This window comes from Ctenopharyngodon idella, chromosome 10, assembly GCF_019924925.1.
Source record: "Ctenopharyngodon idella isolate HZGC_01 chromosome 10, HZGC01, whole genome shotgun sequence".
NCBI classification, from domain to species: Eukaryota; Metazoa; Chordata; class Actinopteri; order Cypriniformes; family Xenocyprididae; genus Ctenopharyngodon; species Ctenopharyngodon idella.
Genome location: NC_067229.1, coordinates 34794410 through 34820357, shown reverse-complemented (window position 1 = coordinate 34820357; position 25948 = coordinate 34794410). Strand labels below are relative to the sequence as shown.

Genomic DNA, 25948 nt, shown 5'->3' with positions numbered 1-25948 from the left:
TTATAAAACATGATTACAAGCTTACCGTTGTGAATCGGGCTAAGGTAAGGAGATAGTTTTGAACACTGGCTGGTTATGTACCTGCTCAAAAATTGATTTTGGATCATTTTTAACCATAAAATGTTACGGACAGCAACAATTTGCATATTTAGGCAATGGTCAACTACATGATACTAGTGTGATTGTAACTTAAAACTTGAACTGTGCTTTCAGGACAGTTATTTTTTCAGTTATTTATATTTACTAATAGATTTTGGCAAAATAATAGCAATAATAATAATAATAAATATTTTTGTATGATACATACTGTACAATTTGGTGTATTATTTAAATGTTGATGTAAAGATAATGGCAGGATCAATTGTGGCAACTTACCCCTTAATGTGATTTATGATTTATTAAAAAGATGACAACAATTAAGCTGACTTCATATCAAACATATCGTTATTTTTTTTCAGTGAAACCGGTAGGCAGTCATCTTTGCTGGATTGATAATGTACAGAATGACGACGATGCAATATTATCCGCCTAGTGGTTTGTATCAGTAGTAAAACTGTGTGCACAGTCATGTCTATTTGATCCCGGTGAGAGGTGCGCTGCTTGTAGATCCCACGGTAGCTGTCCATTCAGGACTGCTGTACAGTACGTGTAATGAAATCCACAAGAAAACGTGCCTAAATCATCATTAGCCCACCCATATCAGAATAATTTCATTACGCAATGCGTTACAACGAGACAGGGGACAATCAGTGCCATTGCACGCACTCGCATTATATTTCCCCGTTCTTTTAATCATACAGACTGTGGAGTCGAGAACCAGTTTGAGCGAAGAATAATTCCAGGCGCGCGCTATTGGCTCCCCGTCCTCATCTGTCAATCTGCGGAGGCGGGACTCTGCCTGCTCGCGCTCCCAGGAGGCGATAGATGCGCGAGCTGTACTTTTCTACTGTGTTGGAGCGCTTCGCACTTCTCGAGCTCAGTCCGAGCGTCAATTGAACGGCGTGCGGAAAGCGCAGTGGGACTTCAACCGAGGAGAAGTTATCGAAGGAGCCTGTAGTATTGATTGCAGCAGTCTGCACCTGGATAAGCCCCATCATCAGCGCGCGGAGAAGCGAAAGAGCGAAGAAAGTGTGTTGACGGCAAGCGGGCAGCTGTTATAGAAGGAAGGCAATATGATGGTGAAGCAGCATATGCTGTTTACCCTGTACAGCATCTGCGGGATCGTCCTTAAAGGTAAGAGCGCTTCAAACTTTAAACAGCCTATGCAGTTCGTTGCATTTTGGGGGCTCATCATTATTACGCACCATGTATGAAGGACATAGTGCTCTGGAACTGGAATGATGATGATTTGCATTTTCATAATATTTCCAAAGGGCCTCGAGTGAGTACGGGGAACAGTTTCCCGTTAGTCATCATTGCTCTGAAGGAATTGTGCGGTGCACGTTTGCCCAACACTGATACAGAATCTTATCACGGATAAGCCTGCACACACTGCTGAGCTAGAGCCCCGCTTGTATGGATTACCAGTCAAAATGTGTTATAGACAAACTCATCACCATAGAGGGAATATGATTTAATTGATACAGCCTTTGCATAACCTGATCGGAAACTTTAAATAAACGCATGGTGGCTTTTATTGTATTTTAAGCTTATATGCGTTTTTAGGCACATTATTATTGTTTGGAAATGCGATGTGTCTTTTAGTGGCATGCTATACCATTAGCCTACATCATGTGGTGCAATTTTATATTTTGTATATAATTTGTGGTACATTTTGAGGTGTATATACTGTTTTATTCTTAGAGGGATGTGACATAGTTAGGCTACGAGGTACCTTTCTCTTTTACCCCTGAAACGTGGTCGCTTATTAACCTCTCGTGTTTTTGTTCTGCTTAGAAAGATTTCACACGGAGCGTGAAGCTAATAGATTAAGTGCTTTTTAGCACCCTTAATCAGGTTTGGGTGTGTTTTTGAGACATTATAGTCTTCGCGATGTATGGTATTTGCGGCAATCCGCATCTTGGGGTCGTAGTAGCATCAGCTTTTTTTCCTCTCAGAGAAAGACTTGCGGAGCAAGTACACCTGTCAGTTTACAGTTGTCAGTGTAATGTATTATTCATCCATAATTTCAAACAATAAATTGGACATTGCGCCATATCAGAAGTTCAAATAGACATTTGTCAGCATTTCTGTGCTGTTTACCCCAAGTCTTGTAGTTTCGGCTGGTGCTCATCATTCACGCGCGACACTGTAAACAGGATCAGCAGGGCAAGGTCGAGCGAAGTATTCGCGCGGGGTGACCGTGTGACAGGAATACTTGATGAATACGTCAACTGAACGTGCCTATTGCTTTTAGGCGCACAGGGAATGTAATATTTGCTGTAATTGAGGGTTTAGAGTTTAGTTTAAGTCTCTGCAGGATGGGCTCAATGTGTGACTGCTCAATGTGAGTATTTGTTTCGTGTCCCTTGAGAGTAAGGTTACGTCGTCCTGCCAATATCTCGTGAGCAACAGCCACCGCCCGGTTTCATCTATGAAGATAAATGAATCCATAAATTTCATGAGACTAACCTCAGATATTGTGTTACAGTGGCTGAAGGTAACAACCGTTTGTGTTCTCGTCAACATTTGTTCATTATGACTCTAACATGCACCTCTTTTTTTACTGTTTTTGACGTCACGAAATGGTACTCAGCTCATGAATTTTAATAAGGCTATAGGCAAATAACTAATATATTGTAATATTTGAATTATTATAATTTACAAAAATCTTTTATTTTTTCAGTAAATAGCGTTTGTACTAATCATGTTTGTAGTGCAATAGAGCAAAGAGTTTGACTGATAACAACCACAATGGCCACTTTGCAAAATGTAACAAAAAATATCAAAAAAATTAAATTTAAGCACTCTAAAAACGAAGACTCTGACTTGACCACTAGAGATGCTTCCTCTGTATGAGATCCATTACAAGCTCATAAAGTAGGCTAATGTCAAGACATGTCACCAAAAATGTGATGTTTGTGTATTTTAGGTAGGCTACTCCGAGCCAATCTGGCTTGGTCTGGATATCAGTGAAACATGACTCTTCCGACCAGAGGTGTTTACATCTCAAACATTCTGGCTTGCCGATTTGGCAGTTTATGAATGTGCAGGGTGAATGCAAGAGAGACAGAGGAGAAAGACAGTTTGAATGCATGCGTGTGGTTTCACTCCTCTGCCCCATCTTTTGACAAAATACCCTATGCTGTGTGTTGATAATCAGTCTGAGAGGTGGGCCATTAATAATCAGAGATAATTAAGCACATTCCTCAAGGCTTCACTTCTAATGAGTCGGCAGCAAGCGTGAGACTGAAGCAATGTATTGATTTCCCCCAGCCTTCTCTCTCTCTGCCCGTAAATCACAGAGCCTGTGTCTCTCAGCACCCAGTCAACAGCCCTACTGGCTGCAAGTGCCTCCTTCGGTTCTTTTAACACACCTCTCAGAGCCTGGCTGCACCTGCTTACCATGTGTGAGCGTGTTAATAGGCTTAACAAAGTGCGGTAACCATGCTGATTTTTGAACGATGGAGGTCAGAGGGTTCTTGTAGCCCTGTCTGTTCTACAATCGGTGATCGATAGATCTGATCATTGTGATTTCAATGGTACATTGATTGATTGTCTCACACCATATCATTTTCTGATTTACCCACAGACCAGTTTGACTGGCTGAATTTGGTTGTAAAATTGAAGCGTTAATCATGTATGTAAAATGTTGATTTAGATAAATGGATGGTTGATTTGATGTGTCCTGTAGGTTGACATGCTATACTGAGTTCCCACGCTAACTGAAAGCCTGGAAATATCAGGTAATTGTGATTTCCAGGCTTGGAAAAGTCACTAAATCTTAAATTATGTAAATTTCTTTATTTGTGACCTGTGCTGGCAAAATGAGTCGGAATGCGTACGGGCTAATTTCGAGCTACAGGCAAAACAAGTGAAAAATGTCAATTTCAGTCGAAATTGAGGTTTTCACAAAAATTAGTTAATTAAGCCCTCGTCTAGTGATCCCAATGCTCCAAATAGCAATTAAACATCTAAAAGTATCTTTATTTGTATGTTTTCTCCGAGGAATACCTTTCCTTTGACCATGAAAAATGTGTTTTTTTTTCTCTGCTCGCTTCTCAACCACTGGCACTTCCCTCAGCGCAAGCTTGGTATCGTTATAAAGTGCAGCACTCCAACTTTGTGAATATCTATAGCAAATTCTCGATGGCATGAGTCCGAACCAATGAAATGTAAACAAATCGATCTTACTCGCGCTGACTGACAGATCCGAAGCGCGCGCACAAAGACGCCTCAGACAGAGCGCGATCCCGATATACACATCTACACAGAAGTACAGTATTTTAAAAAATCTGTCTTGGCGAGTATTCACGCAAACATTATCTGTTATGTCTTCTGTTGGGGAAAAACATCAGATCTTAATATATAGGCTGTCTGTTTCATTAATGTTAACCAAACAAATGTGGAATCATGGAAAAAAAAATTTGAATATATATATTTTTCCTATAGATATGGGAAAAAATGTTGGTGGTATTACCAGGGATTTTAAGGTATGGTTGCTAGGTGATTTTGTTTTGGAACCTTCAGAAAACTTTAACTCGATTTTTCTCAAAATTGACTTTGCTATCGACTTCAAACAGGTGTAGCTCAGTCATTTTTTGTCAGATTCCAACAAATCATACATCATTTTGAAGTTTTTTTTTTTTTTTTTTAACAGGGAATGTGAGAATAACACTAACTCATTTTTGAAAATTGGCTCATTGCGACTCATTTTGCCAGGACGGGTCACATTTAATTGAATTGAAAGTGCTCTCTTTGAGCGTAATCTCTCTCTAGAATCTAAAAATCTGAAAATCAGTATTCATGAATGACTGCAAGTCATGGAAATAAAGAAAATCCTAAAAGACCATGTAAGTTTCTAGTAATTTATAGACATGGTTGGCTTAAAACTTAAAACTATTTCATTGGCTATGAAACTCTATAAAATTGTACCTTTTATGCAGATTTTTAAATTCTTATCCAGTATTCATGAATGACTGGAAGATTATAGAAATCTTGGGAGTTTATTGGTCAAAGATTTGAGAAACCTGACTATCTAAATGTATTTTAACCCACTTTTTTATTCTTTTATAGCTATTATACTTTTACCCCCATATGTCATATTGAGAAACTAAATGTACTTTTAAAAATCCTTTTATTGCACTGCAAGGCTATTTGAACTGCAAAAAAAGTGGCTAATTAAATATGGTAAAATCAAACAAACAAACAAAACTTTTAGCTCCCAGTCAACTAAAATACACCTTCCCTTACATGAAATGTTATACATGAAACCCAAAAAAAGTATTATTTTTCAACTACCCAATTCTTGACTTCATTTTCCAGTGCTCCAGTCAGTGCCCATCTGCAGTAAACATGCAATCCCAGCTGCCTTTTATGTGCTGGTCATCATCGATTACTCTTAAAGCCATGCCAGCCTTCCTCGCTGAGGTTAAATGTTTGAAGCACAAGTGCGGGCACATCCCTGGCACATCCGTGCTAGGGATCTCTTCATGCTGCCAGCAGCTGGGGGTTTGGGGGGAGAATGGCAGTTATGCAAAGCATGTGGCAGACAGTGCAGCTCCTCCCTGTGTGTGGAGTACTATAGTCCCTGTGAAGTGCTGTTGTGTGGACGTGTGCTGTGAGTAATAGCAAAGCTTGGCTCCCTCCTCAGAGACACTAAAACTGAGTGGGAGGACTATGTGGTCCTGCTTCATAGAGGATGTACGCCTTTATAGTTGTTTCTGTTTTGCGGGTACGTTCCCTCTTCATGGACTGCTTGTGTACACATAATCTTTCTTTCTTTTTCTGTCTTTTTTGGCTTTGACAATCCTGTGCTCTGAAACCCTGCTCGAATCTTCTGATGCAAAGCGTACCCAAATTCAGAAAGCCAACCCAGCCGGCTTGGGAAAACAAAAAATAACAATTTTAAGGGCGAAAAACATTATTTATGACACAAAATGCTCCTTTATACCTCACTGAGTGGGCTATTGAGGCAAGTCTCTGGCCCCCTGCCTCTCAGCCAGCTTATCCCAACAGAGTGACTCCAAGCTGGGCATTGGCCTTGCTGGACCCTGCCCTTTTATGGAAGTAGTGTGGGAAAGCACTCCTTCAGGAGAGGGCTGGCGCGTATGTGTGTGTATATATATATGCAGCCGTATTTGTGTTGAAAGGGGAGGTTAATGGCCTTTTTTTCATTCCCGGTCTGTTGTTTTTGTCAGTCGTGGAGCGTGAAAAGCATCTGTGCAGGTGAGCGGCAGCACAGGCAAATGTGCTCAGACAGGTGAGAAATGGAGTCAGGCATAAGCTGCCATTTCTGCTGACTAGAATAAGTATTTGTTTGGCATTAATTTAGCAGGGGAACAACACAGATTGCACAAGCCTCTTTCTTTGGGCTGCAATGCGGAGCTCGTCCTATGGCCCATCCTGTCATGTGCGTGTGGTATCATTGCAGTTCAAGTCTCTTTCTCTCGTTTCTTTAGAGTGCAAAGAGGCTGAGCGTGTCCCTCTTTCTCACTGTGTTGCGTATGTGGGTGTTTGTTTGGCTGGCTGATTGAGCCAGGATGGAGAACAGGATTAGAGGTGAATATCCTCCTCTTCTTTGTATTTGTCCTCTTGTTGGGTTGCTGGAAGCCTCCTAAACAGAGCACCCAAGATATTTGCGCTCTTTTTCACTCTCTCCATCTTTCCGTTTCATGTCTCTGTCTTTCTCCTCCTCCATCCTGCTGTCTCATCTCCCTCTTTCTCTCTCTCTCTATCTTGCGCACAGTCTGCATACAAGTATCTGGGCCTTGGAGCTTTTCCCCCAGACTCAGAATAGAGCTAAGCCGTTGAAGCCCTGCTGTAATCGTGAGGGATTTCCCGTGATCAAAGGCCCTCTTTTGTTCTTCCAGGTGTTTGAAAAAGTTAAAACAAAAAGTGGGTGGAACTGTCAACCGTTCTGTGGTACAGCTGGAGCTTGGCATAACACTTCCTTTTCTCCCAAAAGGCGCTGGAAAGAGGATGGCCTTTTGCAGTGATTTTTGAATGGCTTTCGAAACACAAACTCTTTGCTGAATCATGCAGTCTTTTAGGGGATATCTTCTAAAAATAAAGCATGTAATGTAGTAGTTATGCTGGTGATTAAACAGTTGTCATTTTCTCATACACGTCGTCTGTACTACTTAATTGACCTTTGAGATGGATTTCATTGGTGAATGACTGACAGGCTTTATAATGGCTTTTCTTAAGGTTCTTGTATCCGATTAGCCTTTGCGTTGGATATTTTAAATGATTTGCTTAAGCTCACTGTATGTCTGGTAATCGCACTGAAGCTTATGCAAAGTGATGCACTGGAATTAGCTCAAGATTAAGAGATGACTTGAGGTATAGTCAAACAAGTTAAGTAAAATATGATGCTGAACATTTTGTATATGTATTTTGTTTTATATGAAAAGTTGCCATACTACAGGGATTCACCCAAAAATGAAAATTCTGTCATCATTTACTCACTTTCATGTTGTTTCAAACATGTATACATTTGTTTCTTTTTTTCTTCTGTAGAACACAAAAGAAGATATTTTGAAAAATGCACAGCATTTTTTTTTTTTTTTTTTTTTTTTTGTGGTAATTTTCACAGAAAAAAATGTTACAGAAAAAAACCTGTTAGGTTAGAGTTATTGGCCATGGTTTATTGACAAGCCACTTACGACAAACTTAATTATTATGTGGCTTTATATTTTACCACCTGAGATATTCTGGTGTTTATCAGTACATTTAAGGTTGTAGATTTTTGCAAAAAAAAAAGCAGATTTTTGTAGTTTGGTTATGAAATGAATGAATATGCCATCCTTTAATACCTGAAACTTTGTCATCATATTTTTACAGTCAATTTCTGGCAACCACAGCTAAATTTAACAGGATTTTTTTTTTTTTTTTTTTTTTTTTTGTCCATACAATGAAAGTCAGTAGGGATCAAAGTTGTTCTGGACCCTTCTGATGTGCATAATATGGGCAAAATTCACTGAAAAATTCTTCAAAATATCTTTTTTTTTTTTTTTTTCTTGCTAGAAGAATGAACATCATTCATTTGAAACAAAAGAATGGTGAAATAAATAACAGTAAATAATGACAGAATTTTAATTTGTGTGTGAACTATTCGTTTAAGTATAAATGAGTAAAAGCATGGGAGTATGTGACATCCTGTTATATTACAAACGCAATATAAAAGTGAAACCAAAGAACACCAGATCTGGAAAAGAACAGCAAGACACCCTTGACTCCTCTCTCCTCTCTGTTGTCATTGTGCCCTCTACTGTTTTCATTTGGATTTTATGGAAAATTAGTTGCTCTCTCTTCCAAATAATCTCGGATTTTGCCAGCGTGCGACACAATCTTTCACAAGAGACGACACCTGCTCCGGGCTTGCTCTGCTATTGGGTAATCAATCACTTTTATTGACAAAGGTAGATGAAATAGTTAGTTCAGTAAAATTGAACATCTGCAAACGGTGAGCTGGAGGCATTTGGAGGAATGAGGGTCAGTAAATCAAATGCTTGAAAATAACCCCCCTGCAGGCTCTCCTATGAGAGAGATTACCTACAAAGATCCGTTTCCGCCCGCTGTCGCCTGTCACTCTCTCCAATTGATGTGGCTTTCACAACTGCACTGTCTGGCTTTGAGGTTTGAAAATACTTGCCAACAAACACCGGCTTAGTGGGAGAGGACATACATTTCAGAGCAGGATTGTAGAGATCAGTAATTGACACCATGTTTCAACCAAATTTGTAGGGGAAATGCTGGGTAATGTCACTTTAGCCTTTAAACGCTCAGTTATTTTTACCCCAGTGAGATTATAACAGCCTCTAAATCTGTGTTTTGACCATTTTCTTGGCATATTTAAAATCATGTGACACCTGTTTGTCTATAATCTTTGCAGTGTACTGTAGGTCTACCCTTCCTCCTTTATTTCCTCTTTCAATTTCTCTCTGTGCCCCTCACGCACCACCTCCCTTTCGTCTCTTGTCGTCTGCTGTTGGGGTTGTGTGATGCCATCTGCCTCTTGTGAGAGAGAATTGAACACCTGCAAATACAGTAAACAATCAATTAATCAGAAGCTCAGGACAATATGCACCTGCCAAAGTGTGCGCATACACTTGAGCACATGCACGCACACACACACACACACAAACAAACACGCTCCTCCTTCTTTTCACAGTTAGTAACAGACCATCAGCCCTTCAGCAGCCAACTGGATCTCGACGCTCCCCCACATTTACATATGACTACATTTGTTTGATTTTGCAGTAAAGATGTTGCTGTAAACGCGTCTGTTTTCCAGATTGTCAGTATTGCATTTAATAGACCATAAGTTGAGCGTTGAGCAGTTACATTATCTTCTTTATATCAGACACTTTCAGTTGCATAATTTCTTTTAATTAACCTGTACAACAAACAGGTTGTTAGTGTAGCCATTTTATTGCAGGTGCTATGCTTGGTATTACAGCAATGCTATGTGAAGTATTGTAGGAAATTCTAAACAAAAAATTAATGACACATTCAGCCACCAGTTAGAATGAATGTAGAGCTTGTTAGTAACCATGAAAACTAGATTTTTACATTTCTGAAGAAAACATGAGCTATGTGAAAGTCCCCTGCCATAATGTTAGGTATTGCGGGTGGTTGCCAGGACATTCCTATGCAGTTGCTGAGGTGTTTTTACTGTCGCTAGAGTGTCAAAAGAACCCCCCCACCCCCAATTTATCCTAGTTTCTATGAGATTATGGTACCTAGATATTTCGTTGTGCCCTTTTTTGTCTGTTTTAGTTGGAAGTCTTTTTATCTGTTCCTCCAGTTTTTCATGATTCCGCAATCGTCACATTTTTGCGACCCTGCTTAATTTGCCATTTCACTGCAAAAGTGCAGGACATGTTTGATTTTAAAAAGAGTTACACGTAATAAAATGCGAAAAAGAGCTCAATGTGTTTGTCACATCCTTGAATGAGTTAGGTCAAAAAGCCCTTTTTGGTGAGTATTCATGTAAATGCGGTTATCTCTTAAGTAAATGTAAACAGTTGGGAGAAAATCGGATGTGTATCAATATATTGGATCCATGCAGCCTAATAAAAGTAGCCTAATATCTTGCTGCTATCTTTGCCATTAATGTTAATCAAATAACAATAGTAAACAGAGATAATAAATCACAACTCTTGACTGGATAACTTTAGTAGTCTTAATAAGGATCAGTACATTTAATTCATATACAATGGAGACTGTGCTTTTATTTTTGCATTTGATTAATCGATTTTTGTAGCATTTATAGGCCTACATAAATACTAAACCTACTTGATAATCTTTAAGCACTCTTTATTTCATACGTTTTTGTTTTTAAAAAATCTTATTTAAAAGTTGTGTCAGAATTTAGTAAGACATGCATTTGTTTTTGGTTTTTTTTTCTGTCATAAATGGCTATTGTACATTTACATAAAATAGTAAATGTAGTATCCTAATTATATTTGCAAAAATCCTGGTGGGACAGTTTTATTATACATTTTACTTCATATTTAGAGGTTTAGAAAAACAACTGAATAGTCACATCTCTTTCAGCAAATGCAAACATTGTGCTTTTCACCCGTCGAAAAGACTTGTCTCTTTGAACGCTGCTTCAGTTCTGTCACGCAAACGCTAGCTTATTACTCTCATTGTGTCTCTCGTCGAATTTTCATTTGAGGTTACAGACTGGGTGTTTGTTGAACCGCATGGAATGTAAGAGGACAGAACTAGTCCATATCCTCAAATGCACATGGAGAGGATTTTATAAGTGTTTAAGATTTGTCATAATTCAATTTTGAGATCTCCCAGCTAATCTTTTTCCCCCACTTGGATCATTGTTCCACTCATGGTTGATCAAATTGAGTCACTTAAAATTGAGCTTCCCAGATTACAGGACTATCTGAAGAATGACAACGCAAATAATCCGGTATAAACTGTGTCCCATGTTTCCAGTATTCTATGTTTGCTGCAGTGTAATCTAATTAAAAAATGTGTTCTTTCTTATAATTTTAATGCTTTTTTTTTGCGCATTGGAGGAAGAATTTCAGTAGAGTATTTGAGATTATACAGGCTATCAGTGACTGAGTTTCAAAGTTTCTGATTAGATTGTAAGGCATCTAACAATTCTGGTTCTGTTTCTCCTTAATGATTACAGTTCCATTAACAATGAAGGAATATGTGCAAAGAAAAACTAGATTCAATTTGCCAAATTATAAGATAAACCATGAATCTGTTTTGATGTTTTTTGATTCACTAAAAAGAATAGGCACATTCGTTGAGGAATCATTGGACTACACTAGTGGGGAATCATTGGACTACACTAGTAGGGAATCAGTCTACAATATACAGCTCATATATATAACCACAGTTCTTAAACTAATGAGGTTTTTTTTTTTTTGAGCCAAGTCTGAATAAAAATAGGTTCTCAGTTACCTTATTTATAATTGTCTGGCAAACTTTCTATTTGTGTATAGTCTACACTTCCTCTGTTTCTATTCTTAAAGAGTGTTAGCTTTGTCGTTCAAGCGTCGGTGAACAAAATCAGTCTAAGCGTTATTATTATCAGGTCATTGATTTTAAAGACCCTCATTCCCTTACACTTGGTAGGGTAAATAGAACTTCTTTATTGCTTCAGCTAACAGATCTCGGCAGGCACATCACTATGCTTGCAGATTAGGACCTGTTTACAAATTAATATATATTGCATTGAAAGTTGTTTAGTTTCAGATGCATCAGCAGCTGTGGTGACACACCTAATTGCAGCCATGTGCGAAGTATGAAAATGCAAGTCTAGGTGTTAACGTAACCATAACTCTTTAAATCCAGAGCAAGATAGCCAATCCTGGTTAATGCTTTTGTCATGTGCTACTAAAAATAGAGCCATGTGGCCAGACGCTTGCACCCAAACCAGACCACACTCTACTATCACTGTCTGACTGTCTGCAGTGCACACGCTAAGCTTAGTTAATCCAGGGGTCTACAATGACCTTTCGCCATCTGTTATGGTGCTCTGCTACCCCAGTTCAAGAATTGAGTGTCTTTTTTTTGTCTTTTCCATCTGTTAGTAAACAAAGTGGTCATCGCATGATCATTCAGCATGAGCAACCTGGTAAAAAATAGGATGTTTTAAGAGGATAATTTCCTTACACATAATTCAGGTCTTGTGATGGTACGTTTAACTGAGGCTCCGTTCCTCTGCGGGATGCTGGGGCGTCTGTGTAATTGCCTGTTTTTAGAGGGCGCAGTAGTTCTTAAAGCAACCACCGTTCTTAATGCCTCTTCCCTCTAATGAGTAAAGATAAGACAAGCTGATGGATCCTGTGAGGATTGGAGCCGGCTGATGTGAGATGGCAGCACACTTCATTACGGACTCGCGCCCCAGCCCAGCTCTTCCGTGCCAGCTCACGCTCAGCCTGCCATCTCCTGCAGATGCTTTGAACTCAAATGCCAGACAAGTCAGCAATCAAGAGTTTCAGCTCTCATCACTTTCAGAGATGCGAGACGCTGCCAGTCAGGTCTCAGCCCGAGAATGAGGAGCAGGGCCTGGTCTTTGTGCTAATCCTTCACATAATGAAAGATTTAACATGAAACTTGGGGATTTATGCATGAGGGATGTCTGGAAATGTACGTTTACATTTGCAAATGTTGGGTTGACATTTAGTTCAGTTGGTCTGGCTTATGGATTAAAAGTCTGGGTTTGTAACCCAAAAGTTGTAGGTTTAAACACAAAGCAAACCATTGTGTCCCTAAACTAAAATAAATTGCTTTTGTATAGAGCAAGGGTGTCCAATCCTGCTTCTTGAGGGCTATTATCCTGCAAAGTTTAGCTACAATCCTGATTAAATACACCCGAACCAGCTAATCAAGGTCTTCAGGGTTGCTAGGCTGTAATCGCTCCCTATATACCCTCATTCACTATTCCCTACATTACTCCACTAATATAGTCCACTGAAAGAGCGAATAAAAAGGAATGAGTAAATTCGTGCACTGGAAGTTCTGCAGATGGCATCTTCTGGAATTCAAGTACATGGGTACTTTCTAGCGGGTAGTCGTTGAGTGAACTTTGAATGTACACTCATTAATGAGGTCAGGGGCGTCCAGTCCTGCTCCAGGAGGACTAATGTCCTGGGGATAGTTTCGCTTCAAACTGCTTCAACACACCTGCCTGAAAGTTTCTAGTGGAGGTCCTGAAGACCTTGTTTAGCTGTTCCAGGTGTGCTTAAAGGGTTAGTTCACCCAAAAATGTAATTTCTGTCATTAAGTACTCACCCTCATGCCGTTCCAAACCCGTAAGACCTTTGTTCATCTTCAGAACACAAATTAAGATATTTTTGATGAAATCCAAGAGTTTTTTTTTTTTTTTTTATCTCCCATAGAAAGCAACGAAATTACCACATTCAAGGTCTAGAAAAGTATTAAAGACATCATTAAAATAGTCAATGTGACTACAGTGGTTCAACCTTAATGTTATAAAGTGACCAGTATACTTTTTGTGCGCAAAAACAAAACAAAAATAACAACTTTTTTCAACAATTTCCTCTCTACCCTGTCATTTTCCTATGTAGTTCACATTAAAGACACATTGCAGTACTTCCGTGTTCTACATCAGAACGGCGACTCTGTATTGGCTGGCTCCTGTGTCAGCATCACACACGTGTCGTGGTGCTCACGTGAACAGCGTTGGCCAATACTGAGCCGGTGTTTGGACGTAAACACGGAAGCGCTGCACTGCGTCAACTGCATAGGAGACTGACAGGGGAGAGAAGAAATTGTTTAATAAATTTGTTATTTTTGTTTTGTTTTTGTCTTGTTGTTGAACTACCCCTGATTGGTTAGCATTATGGGATTGATTGAGTGTACTCGATAATGTCCCATATGGTTTTGGACACCACAACAAATTCCTGTCCCCTCAAATAGTTCTCTGTATCAGTGTTTCCCAACCCTGTTCCTGGAGTCACAGGCACACCAACAGTACCCATTTTGGATGTCTCCCTTATCAGACCCATATATTTCTCTTCTTGGAGTCTCTACTAATGAGCTGATGAGTTGAATCAGATTTTTTTTTTTTTTTTTTTTTTTTTTTTTTAAATGAAGAGTTCGAAAATGTGTAGTATTGGTGTGCCTCCAGGAATAGGGTTGAGAAACACTGCTCTATATAAGGGTATAGGAGACATTTTGGACACAGTCTTCCAGGCAAATGTGTTGGGGCAGGTTGGAGCTAAACTCTGCAGGTCATTGGGCCTCCAGGAACAGGATTGCATACATTATTATCTCCTACATCCAGAATAATGTAATCTTTAGTTCTGATATCTCTGAGGATGTGGACAGGTTTTTGCATGTGTTTGGGTTTCTGGGTTTAATGACAAGCTCTTTTGGGAGTTCAGTGTCTTTCAGGGCCTTGTGCATGCTTACAGGCAGGTTATCATTATTAAAAAGCTAAATGATGGTTGTTAGCCAGTGGTTCAGATACTGATGTCATATGTCAGATTGATTGTTGAGTAATGAAGGCCTTCACTCCTAGAAAGTGGCCAGTTCTTCTTGAGTGAATGAGTGAGAAACGGATCAGCATTGAATGTTTCTTTCTGTCAGCACTCAAAACTCAAAGGAGTCTCTTGTGCCTAAATTTGTACCGCTAACAGAAAAGCAGCAGCTTTGGATAATAAGCGCATACAAAATAACATTACTGCAAGTCGAGCAAGGAGTTTTACAGTGGTTTGCATTTTCAAAATGGAATTAGAGGGGGAAGATGAGAGCGAGAGAGAAAAAAGGGGATGACTGCAGGCTTTTGTACCGAGCTGATAATGTTGGGTTCAATTCTCTTGCATTGTCTCCCCCCATTCTGCATGGATCTGAGAGACAGACCCGGCTCACTGGCTGTTTGAAACAAATGAAACTCCTTGTTCTTTCTTCTCTTTGCTTTTTCAGCACTGAGTTGCCATTCTTTTCCAGTGCTTTCCTCAGCGGTATAAGAAAGGTGGCAGCAGGAGAAAGATTGAACACTTGTTTGTTTGTTTCCGTCTCATCACAGCAGTGGCCCCAGGGATCACGCTTGACGTGAAGCCACCCCACAAATGAAAGTTGCCGTCTTCGTGTGGGCAGTGCTTTGAGTTTTCAGACCCCAGGCCGTATTGTGAGGGAATAGAGGGGGTGGCGTTTGGCTGTATAATCTGCATGTGTGAATTGTGTTTGGGGGTATTAAGCCACCAAATCAGGACTACTCCACTGGCACACCAAACCGGTATTATATAAACCAAAGCAGATTAACAGAACAATGATTAAAAAAACACATTGTGGCAACTTTTTGGAACAAGGCCTCACTATGTATTTCCCATTAATATTCTTATTTCATATCAGCCATATCCACATTCCGGATCGTGAGAGGTGAAATAGGATTCACTTATTTAAATAACTTGCCACAACAGAACAAGAAATTTTGGACTTTTAGGGCTCTGTTTTGAAATCTGTCTTGCCATCTGATTGACAAGCTCTTATTTCTTACAACGGTCATAATATATTCCAAAGGTTCATCAAGCACGACTGATTGCCAGGTTGGCACGGGATTTGAATAATGCAAGACAGGAGCATACTTTTATTACGTTACGAGGAGAGATATTTGAGTTCTTTCTCAAAGCTGTTGCGGCACAGGAAATTACACTGGTATATATACTTCTCCCTTTGCTTCAAATATCAAACCTTTTAATTAACAACATATTAAGCACTGGAAGAAAATCTAAAAATGTAGTCCAGAAATACGTAAGAAAATTATCACAAATTAATAAAAGTTGATGAAGGGTAAATGCTGTTAACCAGGGCTTCTCAAGGACCTACAGGACGAGGGTGATTTTTTTGCTCTGCATTTATTAACAGGACCCTCAATTAATCCAGGCAAGGTCTCTGCTTGTTAATCAAACCCTATATCCAAGCAAAACAGATCTCTGCATAAATTGCAGATTGCTGTTTTTTTTGTAAGTGAAACCACTCACCCTTTCGCCTTCAGATGCTCAGATCAGTGGCTAAGCCTTCGAGATGCTGAGAGCGAGAGAAAAACAGACACTATGAGAAATCGAGTAGAGATAGAGAAGGAAATTGTTTGCCGCTGTTCAGATGGACGGATTATAAGGGTCACATTATGGCTATCTGTGTCCACCGGTAAAAAAGCGACCGCTTCCTTTCCATTAGTGCCGGAAACATTCTCAATGAGAAATCAGCTGAGTGGATTTCTCTTCACCATGTGTCCTCAGTGCCAGGTCCAGTGGCTGTACCATCGGCCACAGCAATGCCAAACTGCTGAGCTCAACTCTATTCTAATAAGGGTCAGGGATTGTGCATCTTCCACAGGTGAATGGAATTGTGAGGGACAGAGCATATTTATCAGACTCCCACCTCTGCTTCATGCAGCAGTCTGCAAGCCTGCAACTGCAGCAGACCATTTGAGATTTCGTCATGGAGGCTGGGAAGAAGGCATATGATGAGGAGAGAGAGACGTAGGGTGCGTCCGAAACAGACGGCAGTTGATTTCCTGCTTAGTGAGCAGGTCCAGATGGAATCTGCAGACTGTTTTCTGCATTTTCTATCTATGCTGAATGTTGATGGAAAGTAGTGGAATGGATTTAAATATGTTAAAGATGTTAAACTGAGTTGATTTTTTTTTTCTCAAACTACTTACTGATTTAAACAAACAAAGGGCATGATGTGTCAGCCGTTTGAATGTTGTGGAAATTTACTGAGCATCCTTGCGGGAACAGGTTCCATGTGGGCCAGGGTGTTTTTTGTATGAAGTTAGTTACCTCTAACTCTGCTTCCAAGACACTATGTAATATCTAGAGCAAATTCAGGTGAGCTTGAGAGACATCCGAATTAATAGTTCCCATTAATTAATTAATAAATCCCTCTTACACTGCCGTCCTGGTAAAACATATTTGATAAAAACAGTATAAAAATAGTAATATTGTGAAATGTTTTTGTAATTTAAAATTGTCACATTGTCACATGATCCTTCACATATCATTCTAATGCTGATTTGGTGCTCAAGAAATTAATATTTTCTTTAAATAAAAAAAATAAAAAATTGATTGATCCTAAATATTTTGGATGGTACTGTACGTTAGGGGTGGGTGATCTTCCCAAAATTTCATATTACGATCAAACAATCACAATCCACGATCTGAATCGCAATTTACCCAATTTTGAGATGTAATATCGAGAATATCCAGACTGGAACAAGCATATGGACTGTTTGCACAATTTAAAACACAGTATTGTATTAAACAATCAGTTGTCAAAATAGTCATTAAACCCTGGTTAAACTTTAAAACACTGAATAGTCCTCACTGTATGAATTAAATTGATTTTTATTCTTAACTACTAAAGTTATTCAGTCAAGAGCAGTGAGTGATTTTGTCTTTTGTTTAACATTGATGTGCGTCACAGCAGCATGTATTTGCATTAGGCTAGACCAAATGCATGGATCTAATATAATATGCATCCGATTTATTTCCCAACTGTTTATTCACTTAAGACATAACTGACTGTCTTTATGTAAATACTCGCCAAGACGGACATTTTTAAGTGTATATTTGACCATTTAGGCGCACACCTTAAACCCCAAGTTTACTCCGCTCATCCACGTTCTGCTCCGTCTCACAGCGCGCACACAAAAAGTGTGGGGGGATCAGTCTCTTTTCGCAGTTTAATGCGCTTTTAATAACTCATTTTAAAATAAAGCATGTCCCACAGTAGTCTGCATTTTATGTTACATAATTTGACTGATTTGGATGCTAAGTTTAGGCGAAAGCACACCGTTTTAAAGGAAATGAACGACATACGGCACAATGATCATTTTATCTTGATTATCACTCTTTTATAATTGTTGGAAGCCAAAATCTAAACCAAAAGTAAAATTTGATTCATCGCACAGCCCTAGTGCTGTTGAATTGTTTTTCATATGCATCAATACGTTTGAAAGACACATGATAGAGACACATGATATAATTTAGCCAGTTACCACAGCCATTACGAGGACATAAAAGATCACAATCCCTACAATTCGCTTGAAAAGTCGATAGTGGACGTCTTCAAGATCGATCACAATATAAAATCGTCAGATTGCCCACCCCTAGTGTACGTTATACATGAACTGCCCTGAACCATTCTCATCCACTCTCCGTTGATGCCAAATTTCATGCACTGCAGTTGTGAGTTATCACAGCTTTTCAAAAAATGACCAAATGGTTGCATCTCAGTTGACAGGATGTTATGCAAACATTTTGTTTGGTCTGGTCTTGATGGCCTCTTACCTCCGGATACTGTCTGACAAGAGATGAATAGAGAGGAAGATAGAAGCACAAGATGCATCTTATTCCAAACAGCCCATTAGAACTTTAACATACTTCTTCTATAATTATTAGTCAGATGTTGAATAAAGTTTCGCAAAACAGATGGTTTTCTGTTTTAACCACATACCTGCCTGTGCTTGTGTTTTTCTTGTTGATCCAAACAGATATTCTGTAACTGATTTGTACTGTAGCTCCCAACTGAGGTAAAAGTCTCTGCTTACCTCAGAGTTCATGGCTGACGTTCATATAGCCACTAATGAGCAGTTATCAATCAATATGTCATTCAATAAATAATAAACAACTTCCTCTGCCATCTCTGTTGAGATGCTAATGGATTTTACCGTCACTTATAGGCCTCCCTCAAGAAGACCTGCAAGGTTAAAGCGTGCTGCTCTGCATTCTCTGTTCTTCAAATAAACATGTGCTGCTTCATTTAAGAGCAGGGAATGTGAAATTGGGTCTACCTGCTTATAAATCATTGGTTGCTTTTAATGTTTTATGTATTCCCATTAAGATAAATGTCTTATTCACCTCCGCAATCAATCTGAGAATTTCGCATAGATTTAAGGGGTTTAAATTGCTCTCTGTTGAGTTAAGAGTGCCTGCATCCTTAAATAATTGAAAATTTGAAATGAACCTGGAAGACATGAATAGTTTGGAGGTGGCTGCATATGTCTTTGGAATTATTGAATTCCTATTTATATCTTCCTGTTGGTCTCATTCTCACTTTATCTTGTTTTCCTGTTTTTTCTTTGAGCAGTGACTCTTGTAACCAGTACATGTCGTTGCAGAAGAGAAGAATCAATGCTCATGTTTCATGGAATCTTGTGTGTCAGGATTTGTCCACTGGGATTGTAAAAAACAAGTTTAGATCCATTTGCTTCTCTTTGGAATGTAATACTAGCTAACTACATACTGAATACTGAGCAGTATACACTCCTTACCTCCTATCTGAAATGGTAGGAATTATTTAATGATACCTCACTTTTTGGAACAGACTATATATATATATATATATATATATATATATATATATATATATATATATATATATATAGCATATTTAATTACCGCTTCTAATTTTTAAATGTAGTAAGGTCATCCAGGCACAGTGTATATACTATACACTGAGGTAATAATATGTTAGTATACTTTTAAAAAATAGCCATTGTTTTGGGTTTGTGTTTGATGCCCGTACCATATGGGATGGAACCAGGTGCCGTACAGAATTGGTACCATATTGGTCATTGGCCGATATTAGAGGTTTTGTTGTTTTTTATAATTTATTAGATATTTAATTGTGAATGCACACTTGTCCTATTTTACATTAAAATTACCTACAGAAATGCTCAGTCTGTAACTTTGTTTTTGTTAAAAATTATCCAAAATCAATTTTTGAGCAAGTACATAACCAGAAAGAGTGTTCAAAACTATCTCCTTACTTTAGCCCGATTCACAACGGCAAGCTTGTAATAATGTTTTCTAATTCGGGTGGTACTGGTGAGTTTCCGTGGGAAATTCGAGCATGCAACCATTCGTCTTTGCGTCATTACGTCACGTCTGTTTACATGAAGAAGGAGTCCCAGCTAGTAGGCTATATGGCATGTGAGGATGCTGCAGGCGGCGTTCATTTATGGCCTTTTCTCACAGCAGCTGCAATAATTAAACTTATCATTTTGGTGGTGGATTGTAATCCAGAAAGGTCCAAATGACAATCATCAGTGACAACTAGAGATTCACCAGGAAAGTCAAAAGCAAAAGACTTCGAACTGCGGAGTGGCTACAGAAATTGAAATCTACAGGTAATGCTAATAGATGATAAATACATATAGTCATGCAATACTTTTATACAAAGTATAACAACAATAATAATTTGCATGGTTTGACGTGATCCGAGATAAGCGATCGTTAGATTTAATCACCATTGGCAGTGCGATTTATTGTAATGCATTTTTTTCTCAGTTGGTCAGAACAAAATTGGCAGACATGATACTTACTTGTTCAGATGACATTTTCCGGTGAAAATTCTTATTTTGGTCATACTTCCAAGATGTAGAATCTGTGTTTCCGAAGTACAGTATCCACACATCGATTTGATGACTGACAATAAACATTAGATTCATTCGCGCCGAAGAGCCGTGCTGATGTACAACCCATGTAAAGATGATAATTCTGCAAATAACTACAATTGCAGGTTTCAAACAGAGATGGCGACAAAGAGGCAAAACTTACGGACTGCAGCTTTAAATAACACTGTTAGTTGTAAATTAAATGTAATTTAAATGTAATCTAAATTTCATCCCAAAATGAATATTAATTGTTATACTTTATACTGGCCATTTATCAGTTATCAGCTAAATATAAAAATAATTATTGCCATATTGTTAGCAGCCAGAATTTTTATATCAGTGCATCCCTAGTTCGGGTGCAGCTTTAACTTTGTTCCCTAAGTTTTTAATGATTATGTTTCTCACTCTGACTCATTTGTCTACTTTGTTTTTGGTGATATTTACTTGTTTTAATGACTCACTTTGTTATATTTCACTGGTTGACTCATAAAAGCTGTGCTCCCTGTCACAGAAAACGATTTGTCACTTGACCAGCAAGATACAGCATTCAAGCTGTTTGGTATTTTACATGTACATTGAGCTTAGTAAGTCAAATACAGATTTGATTTCATTAAACTGGCATCTTTTTTCAGTCAGTGTATATAAATTCCCGAGCTCATTTCCAGACCTTTGAAGTCTTGCATTGCTGGAGTTCCCTCAACCATTCACGGATTCCCTCCAGAAATCCTAATGCACGTAAGGTGGTTTCCAGGCCAACGGAGGGCAAGCGTGTTGGCGTGTATTGTGATGCGTCCATGTGTGAGTAAGCAGAGGCCCTCACTGCGTCTCCATGAACTCTCGATGAGCTTTTCGAACTCTGGCCCCCCGTTTACGGCTCACGTGGCTGTCTGCTGTCATTTACCCAGCTCTTTGGCATCAGCCTGATGTGCGTGACCAATAGTCGGGTTTGCGGAAGAGGGGCCTAATTAAGAACCGTAACATACATTTTGAATTCCATAGATTCATGGCTGGTAACAGGCACTTAGTGGGTGGAGATGCCATAGTTGAGGGTCTTACCATGGCACATGTTCAAATCAAGCCCCCTCTTTCAACAGCTTTCCACTTAAACAAATAGAGTCGGTTCTCTTTCAAGAGAGATGTGGGGAGGGCAGAGCAGAAGGGTATCCTGGTGATGATCTGGAATGCATTGTTGTTGCGCACTCATGCAAATGCTTTATTACATTGGGGCTTATCAAATGGTGCAAAATCACAAATTAACAATGAGGTTGAACTGTTATCTGTCAAGTTAATCAGTTATGACTTTCGCAAGTAACATACTTACACCCTTGGAGTGTACAGGCATGACTTTATGTTGCATGACTTATATTTATGTTGTGGTTTTGATTTGTAAAACCAAATTTTTGCTTGTACATGTTGTGAAATGTTAAGCCCCAAAGGGATGAATCTCATAGATTTGTTTAATAGATCACATTCTGTAGTGTAGTCAAATATTTAAAGCATGTCTTGTCAATTTTCTACATCAAATCTTTTTGTCATTTGTACTTGAAGTGGTCCAGTGGCGTTTCAAAGCTGATGTTCTTTAAAGTAGGATCCAAAGCTCATTTAGGCGGCTCATTAGATTCCTTCTGCATGCTCATTTATGGGGCTGCTCCGTCTGTGAGAGCCCTAGCAGCATGTAAAGGCAGGCCAAGGTCATATGCTGAGAAAGGGAATGCAGAATAGGTCTAAATCTGTAGTTTAATCATTCTGAACAGGAGACATGGCAGGATATAACTTGATCTAATACTTGACACAACACATCATCAAAGTTTAACCTAGATTGATGTTGCTTTTTGCTTTTATGCAGATGTTACAGTAGCCCTATAACATTTCGACACTTAAAGGATTAGTTCACTTCAGAATTAAAATTTCCTGACAATTTACTCACCCCCATGTCATCCAAGATTTATTTAACCTTTATTTGACCAGTCAAGTCATTAAGAACAAGTTCTTATTTTCAATAACAGCATGGCAGGAGAGTAAGGCTCCTCTGAAAGATATACAACCATACATTACAATACACATTACAAAAAAAAAAAAAGTTAAAACATTTACAGGTTGTAATAAAAGCACTCGTTAATATTTTTTTAAATGCACAGACTGAAACATACGTCTCAATACTTTCTGTAACACATTCCAGTCATTTGGGGCGGTAAATTCAAAAGCGGAACGATGTTCATGTCTTTCTTTCTTCAGTCAAAAATAAATTAAGGTTTTTGAGGAAAACATTCCAGGATTTTTCTCCATATAGTGGACTTCACTGGGGTACAACGGGTGGCAGGTCCAAATTGTAGTTTCAGTACAGCTTCAAAGGGCTCTACACGATTCCAGCCGTGTCTTATCTAGCGAAACGATCATTTTCTCAAAAAAAAAGTATAATACTTTTTAACCACAAATGTTCATCTTGTACTGCTCTGCGATCCGCCACACATTACGTAATCACGTTAGAAAGGTCATGCGTGTTGTAGGTGGAAGCACTGCGGTAGGGCGAAAAACTCCATCTCATTTTCTCCTCCAACTTCAAACTTGTCCGACATCATTGTTTTATCTTTTTTTTTAAAGGCTGTTTGGCTTAGTCTTTGCACGTTCGCTTTATTGACACTGGATTGGTACTTTGACCTACATCATGTGTGACCTTTCCAACGTGATTACGTCATGCGTGGCGGATCGCATAGCAGTGCGGATGAGCATTTGTGGTTAAAAAGTATATACTTTTTTTTTTTTTTTTTTTTTTTTTTTTTAGAAAATGACCGATCGTTTCGCTAGATAAGACCCTTATTCCTCAGCCTTTTGAAGCTGCACTGAAACTGCAATTTGGTCCTTCAACCCATTGTAGTCCACTATATTTCCTCAAAAACCTTAATTTCTTTTCAACTGAAGAAAGAAAGACATGAACATCTTGGATGACATGGGGGTGAGTAAATTATCAGGAAATTTTAATTATGAAGTGAACTAATCCTTTAAGCCCTTATAAATTATTTTATTTTATTTTTTTATTTTTTTGCATTAGGAGAAATCAAGTGGCATCTGCAAACAAATATTGATAGAACTTTTTTTATTTTGTGTTTTGTTGGTCCCATAGTTATTTTAGTGAATATAGATGAAGTCCCATTTTAATATTTGATTCCTTTTTACCCTTAAGGCACAAATGAAGATATATAATTCTATTTTTGGGCTTTTTGCCTTTTTGACTGAGCTAAGTCTCTAAAATAAAAATATTTTTACCTTTACTTACATTTTTTTCCCTGGAATTCCTCATGTGTGTCAGCACCTGACATCAGTGTCACATAAAATCAGGGAAAGTCAAATCCACTTAAAAATGACACAGAGCTGCTTCCTATCAATAAATCAGATGGTAAATGTGCCTGTGAGAGCAGGGGAAAAGGAGTGGTTCATCATACAATGATGGGTAAATCCACATCCCTCTCTGCTGGTTCTGCGGTAAAGAGCAGATTCATGTTGATAACAAGAATAATTGGATTATTTCACATCTCTGCCAACGAAACATCTTCCTGCTGATCGGAAGAGCCACACCGTCCCTGCTGCATGAGTCACCAACTCAAATATTTCTGGATCTCTCTCTCTCTCTCTCTCTCTCTCTGTCACTCCTATTCTGTGTTCTGCTTCAAACTCTTTCTCCTTCATGCATGTTTGCACATGTGCAATATTTTGCTTGTTTCCAGCTCTCTCTCTCTCTCTGTTCCAAAACCGAGTGAGCTCCCTACATAGGCAGAAGTTGTGGAAATCATAGGTTTCAACACAACGGATGTTCCTCAAGGTATGGTGCCTTCTGGGATAAACAGTTTTTGTCTGTTAATTGATTGATTTATTGATTGTCATAAATGTGCCTTTATTTCAGAGACAGGAAACAGGTTACGCAATATCAAATTATGACCGATATTGTGGACAATGCAGGAAATATCGCTTAAACCTACTTATTATTCATTCATTACTGAAAAATATAATTAAATATGTCATTTTAATTTAAATTTTACAAATACGGAGCACTATTTGTATGATGCACAGAGTTGCAACCAACATAGAGCATTCCAAACCACTCCCTTATGCAGTTTCATTTGAGTTAGAATGTTGCCTTAAGCCATTGCCTGACTTTGAGCAAGTGACTTTCTTTGGAATGTGCAATGTTGCACTGTTTTTTTGTTTTGTTTTGTTTTGTTTTGTTTGTTTTTATTAACTTATAGCAAATAATAATACATTTATAACAAATAATAATAAATAATACATCGAAAATGTAACGATATACAATGCTGCAGACTGGCAGCTTTAAAGTTTGTTCTTTTAATTCAGCTAAGAGGTCATACTGTGACATATAAATCATCTACTAGTCACACATCTTCATGTAATACAAATTTTGAGGTCAGATTTCACTTGACCTGAACTTGAACTTTGGAATGCAGTGATATGCAAAGCTTTTTCGCGTGATCTTCAGTTTCTGGTCTTTTGCATGCATTTGAATGGAAGTCAATGGGCTATATTACCAGGGTTCTCCAAAGTGGAAATCATAGTTGGAATATCTATAGTCGGAAACTACAACAAATATAATTTTTTTTGCGTTCCCAATTCCCATCTGCCCTAATATCAAAAGAAATAAAAATCAACAGTAGTGTTTCTATGACTTTCCGAAATAGGAATTAAAAAGATTAAAAGATAGATTATTTTGGTTAGAAGAGAAAAAATATATAAAATTTGCCATCACTCCGTAGCTAATTTTGTGTGAGACTTACGATTCATTAGCCACTATAGGTAAAGGTAACACTTTAATTTACAATGCCGTAGTTACACGTTACTACATGTACTTACTATAGTAATAACAGTAAATTATGCATAATTACAAGTAACTAACCCTAAACCAAACCCTAACCCTAACTGTAACTCTATAGTAAGTACATGTAGTTAATTAATATTATAGTACTTATTTGAGTAATTACAATGTAACTACAGCACTATAAAATAAAGTGTAACCTAAATAACTGAAATAACTACAATATTAACAAAGTGCAGTAAACTGTATACTATTTGTGCTACAAACCAGTGTGTTTATGATAATAAATTAAAATAATTTGATAGCAAATGCCAGTTTGCAATATCAAGCAGGATAAAGGACTGTTTTTTGTACAGAAAAAGTAGGGTATGGCACTAGAAGCTTCGCACATTCAAGTTACAAATGACCTCACCTGCTCATACTTTAAAACTAACTTGGATAGTTTTATAAATGTATGTTACATTTAAAAAAAAAAAAATGAAAAAATAAAACAAACTTTGCTAAATTTATGATGTTAATAACTGTGGAAATGCGTCATCACAGTCTGTGACTTGTAGTGAAACGGCCCCATTAGAAGGCAGCTCGCTGCGTAGGTAGCCCACTAGGTAGGCAGC

The 25948-nt window shown here is 38.3% G+C and overlaps 1 protein-coding gene across 2 annotated transcripts in view; it reads left to right on the top strand.

Annotated features, from left to right (window-relative positions):
• The first annotated feature begins 783 nt into the window (after positions 1-783).
• Positions 784-25948, top strand: part of cadm2a (cell adhesion molecule 2a) — a 477303-nt gene continuing 452138 nt past the window's right edge. Inside the window, exon 1 of one of the 2 annotated variants that reach the window (XM_051907565.1) lies at positions 784-1233. In XM_051907565.1, coding sequence (XP_051763525.1) covers positions 1173-1233 — 61 coding nt within the window. In that variant the 5' untranslated portion in view covers positions 784-1172. The remainder of the gene's footprint in view (positions 1234-25948) is intronic. The other variant, XM_051907566.1, reaches the window with a different exon arrangement.